Source organism: Paralichthys olivaceus, chromosome 7 (assembly GCF_024713975.1).
Source record: "Paralichthys olivaceus isolate ysfri-2021 chromosome 7, ASM2471397v2, whole genome shotgun sequence".
Lineage (NCBI taxonomy): Eukaryota > Metazoa > Chordata > Actinopteri > Pleuronectiformes > Paralichthyidae > Paralichthys > Paralichthys olivaceus.
Window position 1 is genome coordinate 23,950,698 of NC_091099.1, and position 20,541 is coordinate 23,971,238.

A 20,541-nucleotide genomic window follows, 5' to 3' on the forward strand; every position below is an offset into this window, starting at 1 on the left:
GTGTCTGAGTCATCAGTCTGAGTTTGTGTCCGAGCATCAGCGCAATGCTGTCATCAGATCTATTTATCCTAAAAAAAAAAAGAAGAAGAAACAAAACAGTTTTTGATTCTTTAAACCCCACAACCTAGTCTCTTTGTAGTTTTGTCTCTAAACAATTGGTATACGTTTCAATGTCACATTTATTATGGACTTTATTTTGAAAAAAAAGAAAATCTACATTCATGGGTTGAATATGGCTCATAACGCCACCTCGAGTTGTAGACTGTCTTTTACCTTTCAGGGCCAATTGGTACACAGAGTCTACATCACGACATTGCTATATATTTTAAAAAGTGAACACCCTTCAATGAAAGGTAGCTCCACTGAGCACAGCAGAGGAGAAATCTGAGAGATGTTTCACACGTGCACAGACGCAGTGTGAGCATGAGACGAGCTGAAGCTGGAGCGCAGGAGGATATTTGAGTGTGAGCGCAGGGGCATTCTTTCAATATCCACTTCAGCCAAAACCGAGGATGAAGTTCGACATTCAAGATGAATCCACTTATCTTAGACCTTCAGCTGCGTTACCCCGACACTGGAGACAGCTCATCCTCACTCTGTCATTGACTTCATGTAATGACAGTCCTCTCTGTGTGTGAACAGCAGAAAGCTCAGAATACAGCCCGACGTTGATTCAACTGTTCATCTTCAGTCCAGGTTTAACTTGCTGCTTCACACTCTGCTCATCTCTCAGGCCAAAGACGACCTGATCCTGTTCTCCAGCTCTCCCAGTGAGGTGTCATCCCCCCCCAAGGCCGAACAGGAAACAGCCGTCCAGCAGCAACCGCAGACGGTGAGAGGGAGGGAAATATGGCCACACACCAATTAATGCTAAAAACATGAAATTAGAAATGGAAAAAAGTTGGCCCAATAGAATAGTTCACATTTAATTTAAGGTCTTTCTTCTTTCTTTTGTTTCCATGAAAGAAACACCCTGTATTTATCCTGTTTATCCTGATATATTTACTCCAGTGAGCGACCTGACTCGTTGCGAATGACATCTTAGAAGCGTGTGTGATTGTTTTGTGCAACTTTAAATCATGTGTCTCCAGTTTGTTTGCCGTGACCTCACACATAATTGTGCAGTGTTTGCAGTTTGGACTGTTCTGTTGTACAATACGTCATCGCTTAATAAACTGTAGCTGAAGGAGCTTTAAGCCTCTTTTAGGTCATTGTTTTGATGTTGGACTCAGCTTGTAAAATACTGTCGGTTGAAACTAGGAGCTATTTGCATATTGCTGAACAACTCTGACTCTGAGCCATTGTCAAGTTTCCAGGAAGGCAAACATAGTGTAACACACACACACACACACACACACACACACACACACACACACACACACACACACAAGATGGAGGACGTGACTGAGCCTCAAAAATGAAACCAAAGCATCTTTATCGCTCCCTAGTGGCTGATTACAGTATAGGTCATAGACCCCACCTTCCCCATGTCAACAGATGGAACAGGGACCAAACTAAAAAGTCAAAGTACAAGTCATATACTTTTCTTATGACGTTTAGTTGCAATGAAAAAATAACTCCGCCACCCAAACAACAAAATGTGTTCACAGAGATGTTGTGATCCCAGTTGATGTTTGTCTGCTCCACATGTTAAAATATGGATACGCACATACTCGCACCGATTGGCTGTGAGTATGTGTGTCACATACACACACCCGCAGGGGTCAACAATCAGACCCCCTCAGGACCTCTTGATGCCATTATCAATACAAGAAGGTATATTTCAGAGTAAAAGTACAAAGACAATACAACGACTTCATCAACATGTAATAATCTTGAAAAGGGGAAGCTAACAATGAGACAGAAATTGCTGGAACTCACCAACGTCTCCTTTTCCTCCTGCAGTCCGGCCACAGCTCCAGCCAGGCACCCGTCCAGAGCAGCGACCGGCGCTCAGGCCCCCGCGCCAAATCGCAGCTCCCCGTCCCCAGCAGCAGGGGGCAGCAGGCACGCGTGTCCACCAGCAGCAACAATAACAGCGGCGGCAGCAGCAACAGCAGCCCCATCCGAACCCAGACGCCTCCCAGCCGCAGCAGAACAACCAACAGCAGCAGCAGCAGAACAAAGCAGGTTTCACCCAACAGCAGCAGCAGCAGCAACAACAACTACTACCGCAACAACATCAATGACAACAACCGATCACACGAGGACATCTGGATCCTCCACAGAGACCTGCATGAAAACAACAAGTAGACACTCCTCCCTCCCTCCCTACCTCCCTACCCATGATTCCGCTGTGAACCTCCCTCCATGATGTAAAGACTAGGTACCTGACGACTTTTGACTTTTAGTATTTGTACTTGTTAGCTGTACTTGTTACACTGTACTACAGTTGTGTACTTGGGGACCATAGTTTTATTCTATTACAGTATTTGAAGTATTTGATCGTCCGAGGGTTTGGTAAGAATTGACGTGGGCGAAGTAAACAACAGAAGGTAATGCAGCAGGTTACTTTAACTGTTGCCTTATTCCAGTGTATCAACCTGCATATTATGGGACAGTATTCAGTAACAGTGTAAGGATTTGAGAAATAAAGTATATGATTGGTGGAAGCTGACTCAGAACAGTCGTGGCACAGTATTTTTGTGTACTTAAAGTGAAATACTGTACTTCTCTGTTTTAAGGTCATTGAAGAGTAAGTGAACATATTTATAGGTGTTACTTTTAAAAGAGAAGGGTCTTTGGATCAAAGGAAGAGTTGAGCAGGTTTTTATTTTCTTTCTTTCGTTGTTTTTTTGCTATTAAGTATTTTGAGATATTCAAGTGTTTTATCTTTAAATAGTTGCAAGGTTGGTTTAAATACTGTTGAAATTAATCAGGGTTTTACCAAATATATTTGTAAATAAGAATTAGTATGTTTAAATGCTCTATAGATTGGTGTATGTGGTATGACGCTTGTACAGTGACAGAAACCTTAAAGTAAAACTGCTGGAAAAAAACAAACTAACTTGTACATAGTGTTTGTAAGATGAGTTTGGTTCTGAATCCTTCACTTGTTTCAAAGTGAAGGGGATGTGGCAATAAGTAATAGAACTGTATAAACACAGGATGTCCTCTGTCAACTGTAAGCCATAATAAATATTTTAAATGCCCATCACTTCCCCCGAGTCACGTTCAATTTAACCCCAGCTGAGCCCTACACTGTAATTCACTCTCTTCTGCCTTTCACTACCACTGTGTTCTTCGTATGTGTTTATTTTTAAAGACAAGTTTTATTTTGAGCGGACATTGTTTATATATATATACAGGAGAGATTTTAGTCCACTTATGATTTGGATCTGTTCGACAGCTGTTTGAGGTTTAAAGAATTGTCTTTCAAGCACAAACATTAAAATTGTTAAAAATCCCCATCGGATTAATTCTGTTCTTTTTCTTCTATTGAAACACAGGATCCCACAGAGCCCACACAAAGACCTTCATGGTGTTTGTGCAACATATGGAACTTTGGACTCGATAGTTCTTAATCCCTGTTAATGAAAAGTGTTTTTTACACCCAAACGTATCACGGCTCTAACGCTCAGGTTTTATTACTGTTTTTCTTCTTCAGGTATTCTGTCCTGCATTCAGCTGTGAGGTGACGTGAAGGAGAAAATACTCTTGTGCAAAACATTAGCTGTAATCTGTGCTAGTTTTGAGGATGCATTGTGGTACACACAGGATATATCAACTCCAGACTGGGTGTGTGTGTTGATGCAAATTACTATTCCACGATGCAGTACACAAGGAAATGAAGGAGCCACTCACAGCTGGAAAAATTCAAATAAAGCAACATTGGGTAAGTTTGTAAAAATGAATGTTTGTAGTATGGACTTTGTATACTGTTTATAAGCTGTTGTGACTGCACTGCATTATGGGAGACACTAGGTAGGTAGATATCACAAATAAAGGCACGCATACCATAGACGATATACACATGGATGACATGACTGCTCCATTGAAGTGAAGCCAAAGCGTCTGATTATTCCTTGGTGGCCGGCTGCAGTATAAGACATAAACTCCTCCATGTTAGTGGATGGAACATGAACCAAACTCAAAAGTCAAACTACATGTCAAATAAATGGTTCTTATCACACTGATGTAGATCAAGGCTACATTTCTCAAGTTTTGGTTAAATAAGTTATTTGATGTGGGTAAAGAAGGGGTGCAATGTCATGACTGACAGCTGAGACTCTTGGATTTGGTTGTGAAAGCTGCAGACCCTAATCTCTACTGCACAGACTCTGGCACCGACGTCGTCCGAGCAAGATGGCAGCGTTCATACGTGGGATATTTCATTTCTCGGAGGAAGTGGAAATGTGTCCATCTTAACATAAAGTCAACAAAAAAATTGTTAAACACAGACAAAGGTTTCGAACATGTTTCAAATGTGTGCAGACACTCACATTGTTGTGGGTCTGTTTTAGAATGACTTGTTCAACTACGCCATTTTGTTGTCTGCATACTTTTGGCCATGTTAAAGAAAATGTTATGATGGAGTCAGTTAGTCGCATCCACCTCGTAAACAAGACCCAAAAATAAAACCGAATAACCGTGATTAACACACGTTTTGACAAAAATTACAAAAACACAAGTACAATTCTCAAAATCTATAGTTTTATTGGAAATATAATTGATTGAACAAATACATTTATACATTTTTTTGGACATCAGAGTCCTTTTCCTATATGTAAGAAACAGCTTTGTTCTTAATTTACACTGTAAAAAAATCTTAAACGTCACAGTTAACATATCGAGGCATTTCTCTGCGGTACCTTCATTTTCTGCATCACTGCAATACAAAACAATTATTCAGTATGAAAGGAGAAACACTGTCTTCCCTTAACCAAAGAAGAAAATACAATGACGGAGGAGTCAAATAGTTTCCAGTTTCAGAGGGAAGCATCAGATACAACAGGAAAAAAAAAAAAAAGATATTAAAATCTGCTAAATGTTTTGTTTGTGCTGCGATGGCTCTGAAAAAAAAATTTGACATTTACACTTTATGGTGTTAAACAACATTGAATCATTTGACTGTTGAAAGCTGATGAGTACCTCGGGGTGTCTCTAAAGTGCATACAGATAGAAAATAAGGGTTTCTGAGTCATCACTCGTCAGGAGCGTCCGCCAACAGCATCACTGTGTGCATGTGTGTGTGTCTGTGTTGATAGCAGTGAAGTTACTGTGGAGTAAGACTGTGTATTATAATAATGAATAATACTCAAACAATACACATGAAGCCACTGCACTGTCTCATTCTCACTTAGCTTTAATCAAATAATGCAGAGATGTCTTGAAAACTGTTTCAGAATAAATCTTTATTGATCTTGACTTAAAACGTATCAGCTCCAAAACGTAATCATTCAGGTTTACCCTCTAAAGTAATATTCCCACCGAGTTTGGTGAAAAGCTGTGTTGTTGGGTTATTTTGTACACACACACACACACACACACACAGGGTGAGAATGGAAGCGTATCTGTGGTGCGAGGAGGAATCAAAGCAGTAAATCACTTGAGTGTGGATAAATATCAAATTATATATATATATATATGTACTGTATATAATTTGATGTGCAATTGTATCTGCATAGTTTCCTGTTAGCTACATGAAGCTGGTTGGATTCGGTGCGTATGATTGGTCATTGAGCCCATTTCAGAGCTGTTAAAGGTTTCTGATGTAATTGTTCTTTCGAGAGAAGCTCCGATCTGATCACACCCTCACTCAAGACGCCAGACTTCTACCGAGGCTTCGCTTGTGTCAGGACAGTTTCCAGAGAACGAAAGAAACAGGTTTCTTACAAAGTTCAAACCAAAGAAAATGTTTTTTAAACAATAACGCAAAAGAAAACCTGTGATGCAGTCGATGCTTTTTCAAAGCAGATCATGTTTTGGCCCCAGACAGAACATAAGAGAGTGATATTAGTGTGGGGGGGACTCCTACATACTGTCCTCCACATAAAGGCACCTGTTTGACTGAAAGTCCCTCGAGCTAGTTCAACAACAAAGTGTCCAACTAGTCAGACTGAGGCCACACATTTGTGTTGTGTTATGTGCTTATCCTACAATTTGTTAGTCATTTAGTTTTGCCCCTGCCCTCTTTTACGTGGAGGATTTTATCTGTCTCCATGTGTTGGTGATTGAAATCCTCTCCCTGCAGCACATACACAAGCTGGTTTATGTTTCTCATTTGGTGGCAGACTTACACCGACAGCTTCTATAGCAGCTGTCATACCACTTTGTTTTTATTCTGCCATGTCGTATCGTGTTGGTCAACAGTCAACACATAACTCATAGAAGGATCTGTCAATAAATATGAAGTTGTATTTCTATAATCTGTAATAGACCTGATTCATATTCATAGAGCATTTCAGATTTATACACACAGTTGTTCCCATACAAACATTCAGACTAATCTCTTCTATCACTTGTATCAATGTAAAATTAAGTCAATAAATTATCCTCATTCTGCGACAGTAGTATTTAAGTTAATCTGTATAAATTGGTTCATTTTATCCACGGTCAGTTTGATCGACCATGGATTTGGACTTTCATCAATTTTTCTACACATCACATTTTTCATTTCACTCTAAATAAATTGAGCTATTATCTGGGTTCTTTTCCCATCATGAGTAAAATGCTGTTTTCCAGCACTTGGGAAACAAAGGCTCAGAAATATTAACCATTTGTTAATTCAACTCAACTGCATCAAAACACTGGATCAAAGTGATTAATGTTCAGGCACTTGTGTGTATTTGTGTGTCTGGCCTGTTAGAGGCGCGTGTCCTGGACTTCGTCCTCAGCTTCCTCCGGTAGGGAGGAGATCTTGGCGGTCTGCGGCGCGGCCCTCTTGCTGGAGTTGAGGCGGTGCAGCGTTGGGAAGAGGCGTAGCCGATCGGCAGGGCTCATGGCCTGTTTCAGGTGGCTCGTCTCGTTCAGGAGTTTCTGGATGGAGTCGTAGGTTTTCATGGAGCTGCCCTCGATCATCTGGACGGACAGATGAAATGAGAACTGGGTTAAATGTCTGCTGTCTTCATTCTGTGTTTTCACTTCTATCCAGGCAAGAGCAAAAACATGGAGTGAAACTAAGTTCAATGTAAATGCTTAATGTAGGAAAAACATTAGTAGATGTTACAGTACTGACATTTCAACAGTGTGGATCTATATCTACAGTATGCACATCTACTATCCTACAGCTACAGCGACTCCTAAAGGCTGATTCATGCTTCTGCACCGTAGCTACGCACAGGGCCGAGCATTCACAGTTGTGCGTAGGTGTGTGTGAGTGGCGCTGCAATTACACCACTGAAACACTAGTGGCCGTAGAGTTTTCTATGCTGGTGTTTAGTGTCTTCCGGTTTCAGGCTTAAAACACAGTGTAACTGATGCAGTTTGGAGTTGAATAGAATTGTCGGGGCTTGCGGACACTCGGATGACACCACACGAGCAGTACGGAGGCATGTGATGTTTCTTCTGTTGTTTTATTACGTCTGAAGTCTCGGTCACCAGTTACTTCACTTGTATCTGATTTGGCTGCTACAAAGTTTACTTCTGAGAGTCCAGAAGTGTTTCCTGGACTCAAACACTTAGATAATGAGTCAATGTTTGATCCCTTTAACTGCACAACAGCTGGTAACAAAGACAAAAGGGTCAGCAACGCTTGTAATTGATTATCGATGTTGTGTTCCACTGGTAGCCGAGGCTAATGCCAGTCGCTTTCTTCAATAAGGGGGTCATGTGATGAGTTAAATAGAGTCCACACTTAAATTCAGCACCAGGGTTTTCATTCATATCAGTATTAGAGTTAATACATTGTTAAACAGAAAAATACTCGTATGGATGTAGAGATGAAGAGGTGTTTCTTATCATTTGATAAAAGTTTATCGTGGAAAGGCACAGCAGGCCGTTTCTTCAGCGGGGCGCTAAAATGATCCCGAAACCTCGACGTTAACAGAGACTGAACGTTTATTCCAAAACTCACCAGGAATGATTGACATTCGAGCAGCGGCTCGACTCTGTGCTCTGATAGGATGACGGTGCAGCCTGAGAACGCCTGCTTCAGCGTCTTCCTCAGGACCTGTAATGTTCTGCTCAAACACACACAAACACACAACGTTCAACGTCTCCATCATCATTATCAAAGGCCGTCTCTCTCCACTGCTGACACACATTATCTTAGTCGACATGAAAGAGCAGGCAGCGGTGGCCTCAGGTTAAACGTGATTGCTCATTGCAGGCTTCATTTACTATCATGACCCCCCTGCACGTATGGTAACACACATACACACACATACAGAGGTTACTGTAAGCACTTGAGATTGCCACCATATGCAGTGACAGGAACACTGCACATGCTCGATGTGGATGACTGATGCTGCACTGCGATATCACTTCACAGGATGCTACAAACACAAAGGAAATAACGCACAAATACACAACAAATCCTGGATCACTTTCAGGTGCTTTGGTGTGCAGTAACACGAGTATTCCTTCTGCTGCCTCCCACTGTGAGTCAGATCTGTAGAACTCTTTCATGTCACCAGCAGCATCAGATCAAATCGGAGCATTTGAATCCGAGAATAGAGCTAGAAACACGTCGTCTTCCTGTCTCTGTGATGTTTCACTTTTCCTCTGTGTGCTTTTCTGTACAGTGTGAGACACAGGGAGGAAAAGTCAAATATCATAGAGACAGGATGACAGGATTCTATCTGTATTTACTAGTGACATGAAAGAGATCTACAGTGTATAAGTGAATCCTTATTCATCTGTCTTGACAAATGTATATAAATTCTCACTTGTGACTCATGTTTGGGCTGTGTTTCTGTTGAAACTGTTAACACGACAGACGTATGCTTTTAATCGAATATACTGCTCTATAGGTATTGTATTTCCTTAATACAAAAACAACCTTTGAACTGGAAACTGTTTCTCTTATTTCCCAATTTCAAATTGTCAAAAATAAACTGAACTCTAAATAAAGTTTGGAAGCTTCATCCCACTTATCAGTGCAGAACATCGATTTCCCTATTGGATTTGACCATTGTCTCAAAAAGACTTGGAGACAGGTTTGGGCAGCTACTGTAGCCTTGTTAGGAGTTTGCATTGACTTCCATTCATTGTGGACAGCCTAACCAAAAACATTCTCCCAACCTTACCCAGTGCCAATTCATCCACTAACCTCCACCTAATGGCAACTCACATCTTACCCCTAACGTTCACCAGAAATGATGTAATCCTAGTCACCACGAGGTTCACTGGTCCTGTCCCATCAGTATTTATGCTGGAGAAGGAGGTAACAAAACTAGTGCACACACGGACACACACAATTGTAATGTTTGTGTTGGTACTGACATGGGGTCGAGGTAGGCGGAGGGCTCGTCCAGCAGCAGGATGCGGGCCTTGCTAAGGATGGAGCGTGCGAGACACATCAGCTGTTTGTGTCCATTGCTCAACACATTGCCTCCGTCCTCCAGCTGAAAGTCCAGCTTGTCTGGAAACTGCTCGATCACTGTCTTTAGACCCACCTGAGGACACACATGACAATTCATTTTACTGAGTTTTATTGTGTCCTGAGGTCTGGCTCATTCACAAATGATGATTTCCTGTGATAGAAGCATGAAACCAGAGACATTCAGCTCACAGGACAGTTTCCCTTGTTTATATGCCTATGGGATACTTGCTACCATTACGTCATGTGATTTCCATTGTAGATTTATAGTTAGTTACATTTTTATTATCTTTATTTTAAAAATGTTCAAATTCAAAAAAAGGGTTGATGCAGAAGTATGAAAACAATAAGTATGAAATCCTTCTGCCTCTGATTCCCCTGATATCCTAGAGGCATGGAGAGAAAAACAGGTAGATGATGAAAACACAGAACAGGCGAATTCACAGATCATAACCAAAATAGAGAGTCACCTCCTCAGCCACCCTCCACAGCTCCTCATCACTGTAACGTTCGTGAGGGTCCAGGTTCATCCGGAAGGTTCCAGTCAGAATAAAGACTTTCTGTTCAATAAAACCAGACCAAAAATCAAAAATAATTAAGCTGCAGTTTGGATTATAGACTTTAAATTATTTCAAAAAACACATTAGACTGTCTGCTGTGTTTGGTTACAAACTGTCGGTTTTAAAAAGGGAAAGGTTTGTTAGGAAAAAATATTATTTTACAAAAAACTAAACAACAGATAAAATAAAAATACCTGAACAAGGGAGCTTCTCATGTGTGAAAACAATTTTAAAAGACTAGTCCAGTTTAATGTAAAAGGGAGTAGATTAAATTACAAAAAGCTTTTGAAGAAACCATCATCCTCAGACTGATTTCTTTCAGATTTAATTACCAGAAAGGCATTTCCTCCCTTGTACAAATTTATTATCTGTCTAGATTTCCTCTGTAGTCTTATCAGTTTGACCCACGTACCTGGGGCACCACTCCGAAGGCCTTCCTCCAGGTGTGCAGGGAGACGGAGCTCCAGGAGACACCGTCAATAGAGATTTCTCCATCAGTGGAGGCGAGACGCAGCAGGGCGGACAGCAGGGTGCTCTTCCCAGAACCTGTTCGACCCAGCAGACCCACCTACACGGACACACAACAGAAATATTTCAATCTGCTCGTCATATGAATGACATGGCTGCTACCCAAAAGTGAAGCCAAAACATCTTAATCGCCCCCTGGGGCTGGCTATTTGTTGGCTTGTCACAAAAAATGACCCCTTTCAAATACACAGCCATGTGATTCGGTGTTAGCATAAAATATTCACTTTAACAGCTTCAAACAAGTTACAGCCTGAGTCCGTCAGCATTGAAAAGCAAAACACATGAATGTGTGTTGACTGACAAATACTAGAAGCCGACTTTTCTGCTTCTGCACGTCTCTGGCTGAAGACACCGCCATGGGAGAAGGGCAGGGTGCACGCATGCAGGCAGGTTGGTTAGTGACAGACAGTAAGGCTGACCAATCATTTCATTCGGTTTGAACCAAATGATTGCTCATGTATGAAACTGTCCTGTGAGCACCATGGACGTTAGCTTTTTTCCCAGACGACTTTATTTATTGATGGTTATTGAAACGTGTTGAGGATTTCAACAAATACGTTCAAAAGTATTTCAAATATAATACATTATACCTCTCTATGACCTCTCCACGACCTTGCTATGACCCTTTAATTGCAGTCGCCCTCTGGGGACAAACAGTGCTTTGATTATTGAAAATCCATTAAAGCAGAGTTAACATGCATCACTCTGCCAAGATTAATTAAAATCCAGTTACACATATCCCCCTCCCACACAAACACACACACACACACACACACACACACACACACACAGCAATCACTCAGGACTTACGCTCTGCCCCCCATCCACGGAGAAAGAGATGTCACTGAGAATGGCACGTCCAGCCTCTGTGTATTTGGCGGTGAGGCCCTGGACATCCATCTGGCCACGGTTGGGCCAGCAGTCATGAGCGTGAGGGTTGTCGATGACGAGATCTGGGCCTCCTTTACCGCAGGGCTTTCCGGGCATTGGCTCCTCTGATGGCAGGTCGATGAATTTGAAGACCCGATCCACTGAACGCATCTGGGAGGAGGTGGAGAGAGAGTGATAACTGTGGGTGACTGGGATGTGTCAAGTGTAGATACAAATTACCATCATGTTTGTCATTGTGAAGTTTTAAGGCAATTTTTCAGTCAACAGTCAGCTCTTCAATATCTGTAGATCACCTCATCTATTGTTCTTCTGCCTGTCCTGGGAGAGGGATCCCTCACTTTTGAGGTTTCTGTGTTTCTTTTCCACTGTCAAAAGTTTTTTGGGAGGTTTTTCTCACCCTTGTTGAGGGTTAAGGACAGAGGATCCTTGTAAAGACATTTAAGCCCAATGAGACAGTCTGTGAATTATTTATATGTATTAAACAAAAGGTTTAATTTGATCATATTCAGTTGTATCCATCCCACTGTACACAAGATAGTAGATCTCTTTTCTTGACTGAAATATTGTACAAAATAAAATCTAAAACGTTTTACAGTGTATTAGGTCCACCATGTCCAGTTCCTTTATGTGTAACATGAAACTCTTGTTTAGCTCAATCATAGCTAAAGAGCTATAAAGCTCAAAACAGCTGATATCACTGTGATATCAGCGATATCTCAGAAAACTACAAACCTCACGAAATGTTTTACTTTTTCAAGCAATGTTTAGCAAAAATAGATCAAACATGCTTTTGTGGATATTTTAGGAGCAAATCTTACCATTACTGGAAATGTTGTCATTATAATAACTCTCTCAGCTCACTTCAAACAGTGCCAACTGTAAGTGTGTGTGTGTGTGTGTGTGTGTGTGTACATGCTGAACAAAATGTTCTGCACTTGGATAAGCTCTGTCAGCTCCACTAATGAAAGTTGTGGGGAAAACAACCACTGGATGGGTACAAACAGGTTTAGAGCCAAACATGGTCTTTATACAGATTGATGACTGCTAAGGTGCCTGCAAGTCACACTTCATTTTCACCTTCTACAACCCTCCATGAAAAAATGTAGTGAATAGTAATGTCATATGACCAAAACCCAACCCTGTAACTATATTACACTACATTGTTATATGTTAGTTTTCAGGGGAACTAGTGCATCTGATGTTCTAAACCTGCCTGTTTGGAGTGGGCTGTTTTCTCAGTCTGGATTGTGGTAATGCTGAGTGCAGTTTTCTTTCGGAAGGTGTTAAATTGATCTGTAGAAATTGAGCAGTGGTAAGTGAAGACCTGCTGCTGGACTCAGTCTGCAGAGCCCTGAAGCCACGGCTGCTTTACAAAGAGCTGTTCACCTGTTTATTCAAAGTTCAGTGAAGCTTGACTCAGTATGCAGAGCCCCTAACGAGAGAATCACTTCTCGTCGTCATGATCGACAATGTCCATTATGTTGATTGGTCCCAGCTGCCACTGCTACAGACCACTGGTCACCTATTTGATCAAACTTTTAATATTGAACATATTGCGTTTCCAAATCTCACCGAATTCTACACTGCATGTCCTTTGACCTTTACAAATATAGAGTACATGCATAGTGTGAAGCTGATAAGATGAATGGTTCTGGTATATATGATCCACAAGATAGGTTGTGATGATGTCTGAAAAGATAAGCTTGCAGGATGTGCAGTGACTGCAGTGTGGGCCACAGGATGCTCTTTCTCACAGCAGGATGGCCAGACATCCAGAGAGTAGGGTGTGTCTGGCACTAACCTTCAAACGTACAAAACACAGTCTTGAACTGCGTCTAAACATCCACAGTTCACAGTGTTGGTGCGAGTGGAGTGGTGTGGGAAACTATGAGAAGGTTGAACCAGATGTGCCGAAACATTCTGGACCAGCTTGATCCTGTTGCAGATCCAGGTGTTAAAAACCCAACCCATACATGTTCAGCAGAACCTCCTCTAATCTGTGTGTTTGCAATGATGATACACTCTTGACTGGCCATTGGCTGTGTGGTATTTTAATGCAAGTCAGGTCTTACTACCCTGATGCAAACAATGATAGCAGTGTGTGTATGTGTGTGTGTCTGTGTGTGTGTGCACATACCAGTCCATCTACAGTGATGCTGGTGATGACAGCCCATTGGAAAGTCCCCAGGATGAGCATCGCCAGGGCCACAATGATGCCAATCTCCCCGGGTTTGTCTTCTGCAGAGTGAAGACACACACACACACACACACACAGTCATCTTTGCTGTCCATTCGAAGCGGTTCTCCCTGATGTCATTGCAGCACTCAGGTATTGCAGCTCCGCTACTGGCTCTGTTGGAAACTAATGAGCCGTGAAATGACCCTTTAATCTGCTCTCAACACAAACACAGGCTATGACGCAACAACACGGTCAGTGTGTGCATGTGTACTTGTGCTTCCCATTCATTTAATTCAACAAACACATGCTTCCTTTTCTACATGACATTTTATCCGGTGGCATTCCAACACTTTTGATTATTTTTCACAGACAAACTGTTCTGTTATGATCCTGATATCTGACTCTACACACTGTAACACACAGATAAGACTGAGGCTTCTTCACCCGATAGGCCCAGTGGAAATAATGAGGTGTTTACTAACTAGCTTAATGGAATTTCAAGATGTTCCCTCTGTCATTTCCAGCAGTGCGACACTAGTTCGTTCCGCAAGTCTATTATTTAATGCGTTATCATTACACGTGTTTTTGATATGTTGTTGTTCACATAGTTACTTGCGTTTCAAAAGGGAACCAATGACATCTCATGCTTTCGTGGTGCTCTTCCTGGTTCATGTAGGTACTTTCAGTTTTAGACTCACACTCAACTGGAAACTTTAACTTCATATCATATCCATCTATCTATCCACAGTCATCCCATCACTTACGGTTGGTTCCCACAGCGATGAAGGCCGCCGCGCTGAAGAACAGGACGAAGATCATGTCGCAGCGGAAAAGGAACCATCGCAGTGTTGACAGGTAGTGGAACCAGGTGGCCGTGTGGGTGTTCAGCGCCTTGTGGAAGAGCATTTCGAAGTAGGTCTGACGCCCAAATGCCCGAATTGTCCATAAACCCTTCAGCGAGATGATGAGGTGGGAGAAGATGGGGCTGCGAGCTGCAGGAGAGGAGAAGAAGCATATTTTAAAAGACACGTTTCAATACATACTGTTTGAACTGCAGAGTTAAAAATCAGTTTAGCTGGTTTTATTAATGAAACAAATTAAGTGAAAAAGAACAAGTGGCTCAGATTAGAAGTAATAAGACGCATGTGATGAAGGGAAAAAGAAGAAAAGCAGGAGAGGCATTTAGGAACAGAAAACATGTTTCATTGCTTGGACAGCCAACCTGCGTCAGATGGAAATTAGAGTAAACCAATTAGGATGATTTTACTTAATCAATCATGAGATAAGGAGGGAGACAGATGAAGCATGACTGAAAATAAAGATTTGATGTTGAAACATGTTACTACTGACGAGACTTAAAGACGAGGCTCAGTGAGCAAGAAACACACCAACATTTCCAGGGCAGAGAGCGGACATCCAATCACAGCAACCTTTCACTTAATGAGGTCACTGGGCTCTTTGGTAAGCAACCTGCATTTACAATTATATTCACTACTGCTGCATTAACAGTGAACTCAGTGGGCTCTTGGCATCAACACAAGTTTGACCGTCTAGTTTTACAGATATTAGTGAAAATCAGTGAACAGATAAAATGAGTGAAAACTTGTAAAGATTATGAGAATGAGGCCATATATAATGAATTTTGGAATAATTTTGAAGACATTTGGATTCAGGAGTGTAAAATTAAAACTTTATTCTAAATTACGATTTATTCTAGCAACATTGTAACTTTTTTCCTGTTTAAATTTTGACTTTATTCTTGTAATATTCATTTCAAAATCTTGACTTTTTTTCTTCAATATGGCCCCAATACTCTGTTGTATGGAACAGGTCATTAAAACCTGGGCCATTTTTTGGGATGCAAGTCTACTTTGATCATAGAGGAACTTAAACATTTTAATTTTGTGTTCATATTGATGGGCTGGTCCACTACCACATGTTAATAGTTTCATTGATGAAGATAATTTGTACAGGGAATACCTCATTCAATAAAATACATGTTAAAATGATTTCACCATCTAAGCACTATAGTAACACTTTTCAGTTGCATGCTATTTGTTTTTCAAGCCACTTTCTTTTCAAACCTAGTCTTGATACAGTTATCCTGTTTAGTTAGACATAAACACGGGACTTTGACTAATGTAAATAGAACCTTCTTATAAATACTGGAGTGACTAATACGCATAATTTCCACTGTATTTTGTCTTACATGGTGCATATGACACTAGAGGGAGCGACACCAGGATGGGGTTGGAGGAAATCCCTGCTCGGCTCATTTCTCTGACCCAGACGTGCTTTTAGCTGCTCCGGAAAAACCTCGCCATCACCACCCAAACAAACACTCAGTGACAGAGTTGAGAGCAGAGCAGTCCGGTGACCTGTTTTCTACTCGCTTGTGGGCTGTTTTTCTAAACTATATGTATCTAAATATATGTATATGTATATATATATATATATGTATATATAGACTGACCATTCCACAGACCGACCATTCCTGCAACACATGCTTATTAAAACTAATTTCTCTATAGTCCTTAGTACAATCAGTGTCAGCTACATGCCCTATAAGTAATGTGGAAGCAGCAGTAAATCAACTGTTACTTAACTGTTCGACATTTCCTGTTTACCTAAAGCACCTGACAACTGCCAAATACAAATGTGTAATGTATAAAAACTTTTAGAAATATCTTAAATTCTTTTACAACCCTTTGCTCATTAAATATAACTTATATTCACTTCCCCGAACTGCTCTCACTGCTCCGAGGGTGTCCATCAATCCTCTCTTGAAGCTCTTCCTCTGTCATGTTTTTGTTCTTCAGCGTGACCTCTGCCCTCTTGGCCCGGGGCCATCCACCAGCTCTGCCCGCTGATGGCCAGTTATGATGAATGTGGTGAATGCCCTCCCTGCCTCACTTCCTCTGTTCCTTCTATTGGTCTTCCTATCTTGTTTTCACTTGTACTCTTCCTGAATATTTGACATTTCATTATTGAGGCTTCTGCTGATCCTTCTCTGCATGTTGTCTTCCTTAGCCCTCACTCTCATTATGGTGTGAAATAGAAGATAAATTAAATTATCAAATATTTGATTGAATATATTTAAAGGCATAAGAAAGACTAGTCCTAATGCAAAGTCATGATGCAAAATAGCATTTTCTCTGCTTGTCCTTTCTTGAACGAGGACTGGACTACACAAAAGCTATTCAGAATATGCAAAGTCAGCTGAGAGACACTGACCTACTTGGTTACACACAGAGAAAAACACACCAAAATATTTAAATCCACACACTACACAGTACCCTCAATCTCACCTTCAGCTTCCAGTAGTTTGAGTTGCTGTCCAGTTCGTAGAAAGTACTTCCTGAGGATAACAAAAATGAAAGCCAAAGGAATAGCAGCGATGAAGATGTACGGCCGCATGATGGAGACAGTGAAGATGGCACCCGTAACAATCAATGTCAGCTGGTGTGAGAGGAAAAAAGAGAATAATCAGATGTTGAGTTAAACAGACGAAATAACTCTGATTGTTTAAGTAGAACAAGTCCGTTATATTATATCACATCATCCACTGTGTTGGTCGAATACCTGTATGAGGTCAAAGAGGACCAGAGGCAGCATGTCGTCTATAGTGGCCATGTCCTTAGTGAATCTGTTCATGATGCGACCTGGAGAAGGACAAATAAGAAACCAATTAGAAAATAGAGTCACCACATTGTGGTTGTTAGCTTCCACCAGCCAGTGTAGTTTAAAGTAAGATCACGAGACCTCTAACACTGAAATGTAATCAATTTGTCTTTGAGTCCAAGTGACAACTGGTCAAAATTTGAAGACTTGAGATATCATGTTCGGGAGGTGAAAAACATTTTGATTAGGCCCCTGTGACCTTGACCTTTGACCACCCAACTCTAATCTGTTAATCTGTGACAAAAGTGAACATTTGCTCAAAAATTCAAAGAAATTCTCTGAAGGCATTCACAAGATATTGTGTTGACAAGAATTGGATAGACAGACAATCAGAGAAAATAATGCCTCCAGCCAAAGTCACCTGCACGGAGACACAAACTGTTCCCTCTAATTCACATTGTATGTTTATGTAGCTTCCCATTGTTAACAGCAAAGACATTATAAGGGATAAAAAAACCATTGCATAAAAAGTGTGTTACAACAAAGATGGTTGTTATATGACACATAGTCTGCAACACCCCCAATATATCTGTTGTCTGCATTAGGAGTTGTGCATGTAAAGTAGAACTGAGTGTGTAATTGGGGGACGTCTTAGAGGCTCAATGCATAGACGCATAAAAACTCCTTTAGTATAATGTTCAATATGACTTAAAGGTTCAGTGTGTAGAATTTAGTGACATCTAGTGGTGAAGTTGCATGTTGCAGCTGAATACCCCTCACCTCACCCTCCCCTTCCAAACATGACAGAGAAACTGTGGAAACCGTCAGTTGTCATGAAAACCCAAAAGGTTTTAGTTTGAACAGTTTGGACTACTGTAAAAAAACATGGCGGCCTCCGTAGAGAGGCCCTGCTCCCGATAATATAAAGGGCTAGAAAATAGAAAGGGCTCATTCGTACAATTTAGATGAAACACACAAATGAAACCATCACTAGGATTTTTTTATATTCAATTTGTGTCAATAGATCACTTTCACCTAAATCTTACACACTGGACCTTTAACAGTTGTGGTTCTACATGCAGAACATTTCTGACATCCTGAGAAAAGCACCTGTCTTCATAGTGTTGAGCACAGCCATGGGGGCTCGCAGCACAGCGCTGAACATCTGCTCGTGCAGTCTTTTGGACACAGTGAGTAATGTGTGCACTAACGGGAGACCCCTGAAGAAGCCCAAGGCAAGCACACTCTCCGATGTGGCCACGTAGATATAGATGATGTAATAAGCACTGGTCGGTGTGACTATTACTGCCAGGTGGACGGGGGGCGAAGAAGCGTTTTGGTGCTGCTCAGTGATGTAGTTGGGTGATGAAGGGTTGGCACCATCCCTCCAGATCTTGCTGGTAGAACAGAGCAAAGGATGAAGAAAGAAACACGGACTGAATTTTAGACTAAGAACAGGCACAGAATATATAATAGCCCTGCCACTGCAAGTCTCTTGAATTTCAACATAAACACCAAAATGCGTAAGGGTTTAAATATATATGCACAACATGTAAAAACTGTTCAGTATGATACTTCATAAATCAAACACAAAATCCAACATTTAGTAGCACATACTCCTCAGAAAAATAAAATAAACAATTAGTAATTTACAGGACCATTTAAACCCTATTTTAACATATGTTTAACATATATAAAAATTATATACTTCAACATATAGCATTCAAGTCCTGTAGACAAGAAAAAATATGTTACTTTGTTTTGTATATTAATGATATGGTGGTAACTATAACCATGATAACAATTGCACTCATTAAACTGAAAACACCTTCAACATGTGTTGAAAACTACTACAGATTAGAGAGTTTCAGTACAGACAGCATTTGTCTCAAAAACATGAAAAAGAAAACTTACTCAGTAATGAGGAAAATGCCAATGACTGAACCAGCAACCTATTGGTGGAAAGAAGAAATACAAACGGTCACTGCTAGATTAAATTAAAATGATATGAATTTAAACAATGGTAATGGTTTAACCTCAACGACGAAGACAAAGACGATGAAAATGAGGACGTAGACTAAGCTCCTATTGGCGGTGATGTAGCGCAGGTATGTGCTCCATGAGGTAGTTTCAAAGACGTTCTCACGGTCATCTGCAAAGCATTGCTGTGGAGAAACAGGATTACTCGTAACATAGGATTACTCGTAACATACAGTCACACTGAACATAAACATCATACATTCAAATAAATCTACTTATCCACACTAATAAGCCTTGAAAAAGGTTCTACCTCCATGTCTTCTTCATCCACTTCTTCACTAATGTCATAAACACTGTCCTTGGATAAGCGGCGGGCATAAATGTCCAGTTCGGACGCCAGATCACACTGCGGTGTAATGGACAGTTTTCTTCTGAAGGACGACTGCATCTGCTCTCTCCGCTCTTGACCCTGTGTGTTGGTGATGAATGCCAGGACAGACTGGCGCCTCTGCCCGTTGAAATGCTGCAACCCATGGTGGTACAGGTTCCCCCTGGGGAGCACCTCCTCTACCTGATCATCCTCAGGTACCACAGAGAATTTTCTCTCTGAAAGTTCACAAACCCCATCCTCTATTGTTGTGGACTGTGGTGCATTTGTAGTCTGTTGCGAGTTCCCAATGTAGGAAAACTTGCGGGCAGCTGCCAGGGGGCTAAGGATGAGGGACTGTTTGCGTTTTTCTGGGTATCCATCGCCCGCAGGGTGGCCTTGAGGTCCAGAAACAATTATTGGAGTTGGTGGCTGGCGGAATGACTGCCGAATTGGCTCTGGTCCTCGGAAGCCGGCAGTTTCATCTACAGAGACCCTGCGGAGAGTTTCTGTGAGAATGGAGCTGCGTCGCTCTGCGTTGATGTTATCGTAAGCTTCAAGGCCAAGGAGCAGGGAGCTGAAGTCGGGGCGCTGGGCCTGCAGCTCTGAGAAGGTGCCGTAGAAGTAGCAGTCTCCATTGTGCAGCAGAAGAATTTTGTCTGCCCGTTTGAGATGCTCCAACTTGCTGGTGACCACAATACGACTTTTGGAGGCCATAAGTTTGCAGACGCATCTGTGTAGTGATTCAGAAAAAGGGAGATTGTAATGACAAGTAGTCATCAAGTTTCAAACTTTACTTTCTTCTATTCTGATAAGAATCCCTGACTATAAAACAAAGGAGCTGCTTGTGGTGTGAAATCTTAAAAGAATAAGTTCCCATTACATCGACATCATTATTTATTATTCAACTAAAAAGAAAAATCCCATTTCCTGA

The 20,541-nt window shown here is 41.2% G+C and overlaps 2 protein-coding genes across 2 annotated transcripts in view; one reads left to right on the forward strand and one right to left on the reverse strand.

The window, feature by feature from the left end:
• The window catches only part of cttnbp2 (cortactin binding protein 2), an 84,697-nt gene extending 81,540 nt beyond the window's left edge, over positions 1-3,157 (forward strand). The window contains exons 22-23 of the mRNA XM_020079018.2: positions 734-832; positions 1,906-3,157. Coding sequence (XP_019934577.2) covers positions 734-832; positions 1,906-2,253 — 447 coding nt within the window. The 3' untranslated portion in view covers positions 2,254-3,157. The remainder of the gene's footprint in view (positions 1-733; positions 833-1,905) is intronic.
• Positions 3,158-4,631: 1,474 nt separating this feature from the next.
• The window catches only part of cftr (CF transmembrane conductance regulator), a 36,900-nt gene continuing 20,990 nt past the window's right edge, over positions 4,632-20,541 (reverse strand). Inside the window, exons 14-27 of the mRNA XM_069527983.1 lie at positions 19,551-20,340; positions 19,297-19,425; positions 19,175-19,212; positions 18,371-18,657; positions 17,222-17,301; positions 16,948-17,098; positions 14,404-14,631; positions 13,598-13,698; positions 11,380-11,610; positions 10,454-10,609; positions 9,952-10,041; positions 9,385-9,557; positions 8,015-8,120; positions 4,632-7,020 (exon numbers count right to left, since the gene is read on the reverse strand). Coding sequence (XP_069384084.1) covers positions 6,805-7,020; positions 8,015-8,120; positions 9,385-9,557; positions 9,952-10,041; positions 10,454-10,609; positions 11,380-11,610; positions 13,598-13,698; positions 14,404-14,631; positions 16,948-17,098; positions 17,222-17,301; positions 18,371-18,657; positions 19,175-19,212; positions 19,297-19,425; positions 19,551-20,340 — 2,776 coding nt within the window. The 3' untranslated portion in view covers positions 4,632-6,804. The remainder of the gene's footprint in view (positions 7,021-8,014; positions 8,121-9,384; positions 9,558-9,951; positions 10,042-10,453; positions 10,610-11,379; positions 11,611-13,597; positions 13,699-14,403; positions 14,632-16,947; positions 17,099-17,221; positions 17,302-18,370; positions 18,658-19,174; positions 19,213-19,296; positions 19,426-19,550; positions 20,341-20,541) is intronic.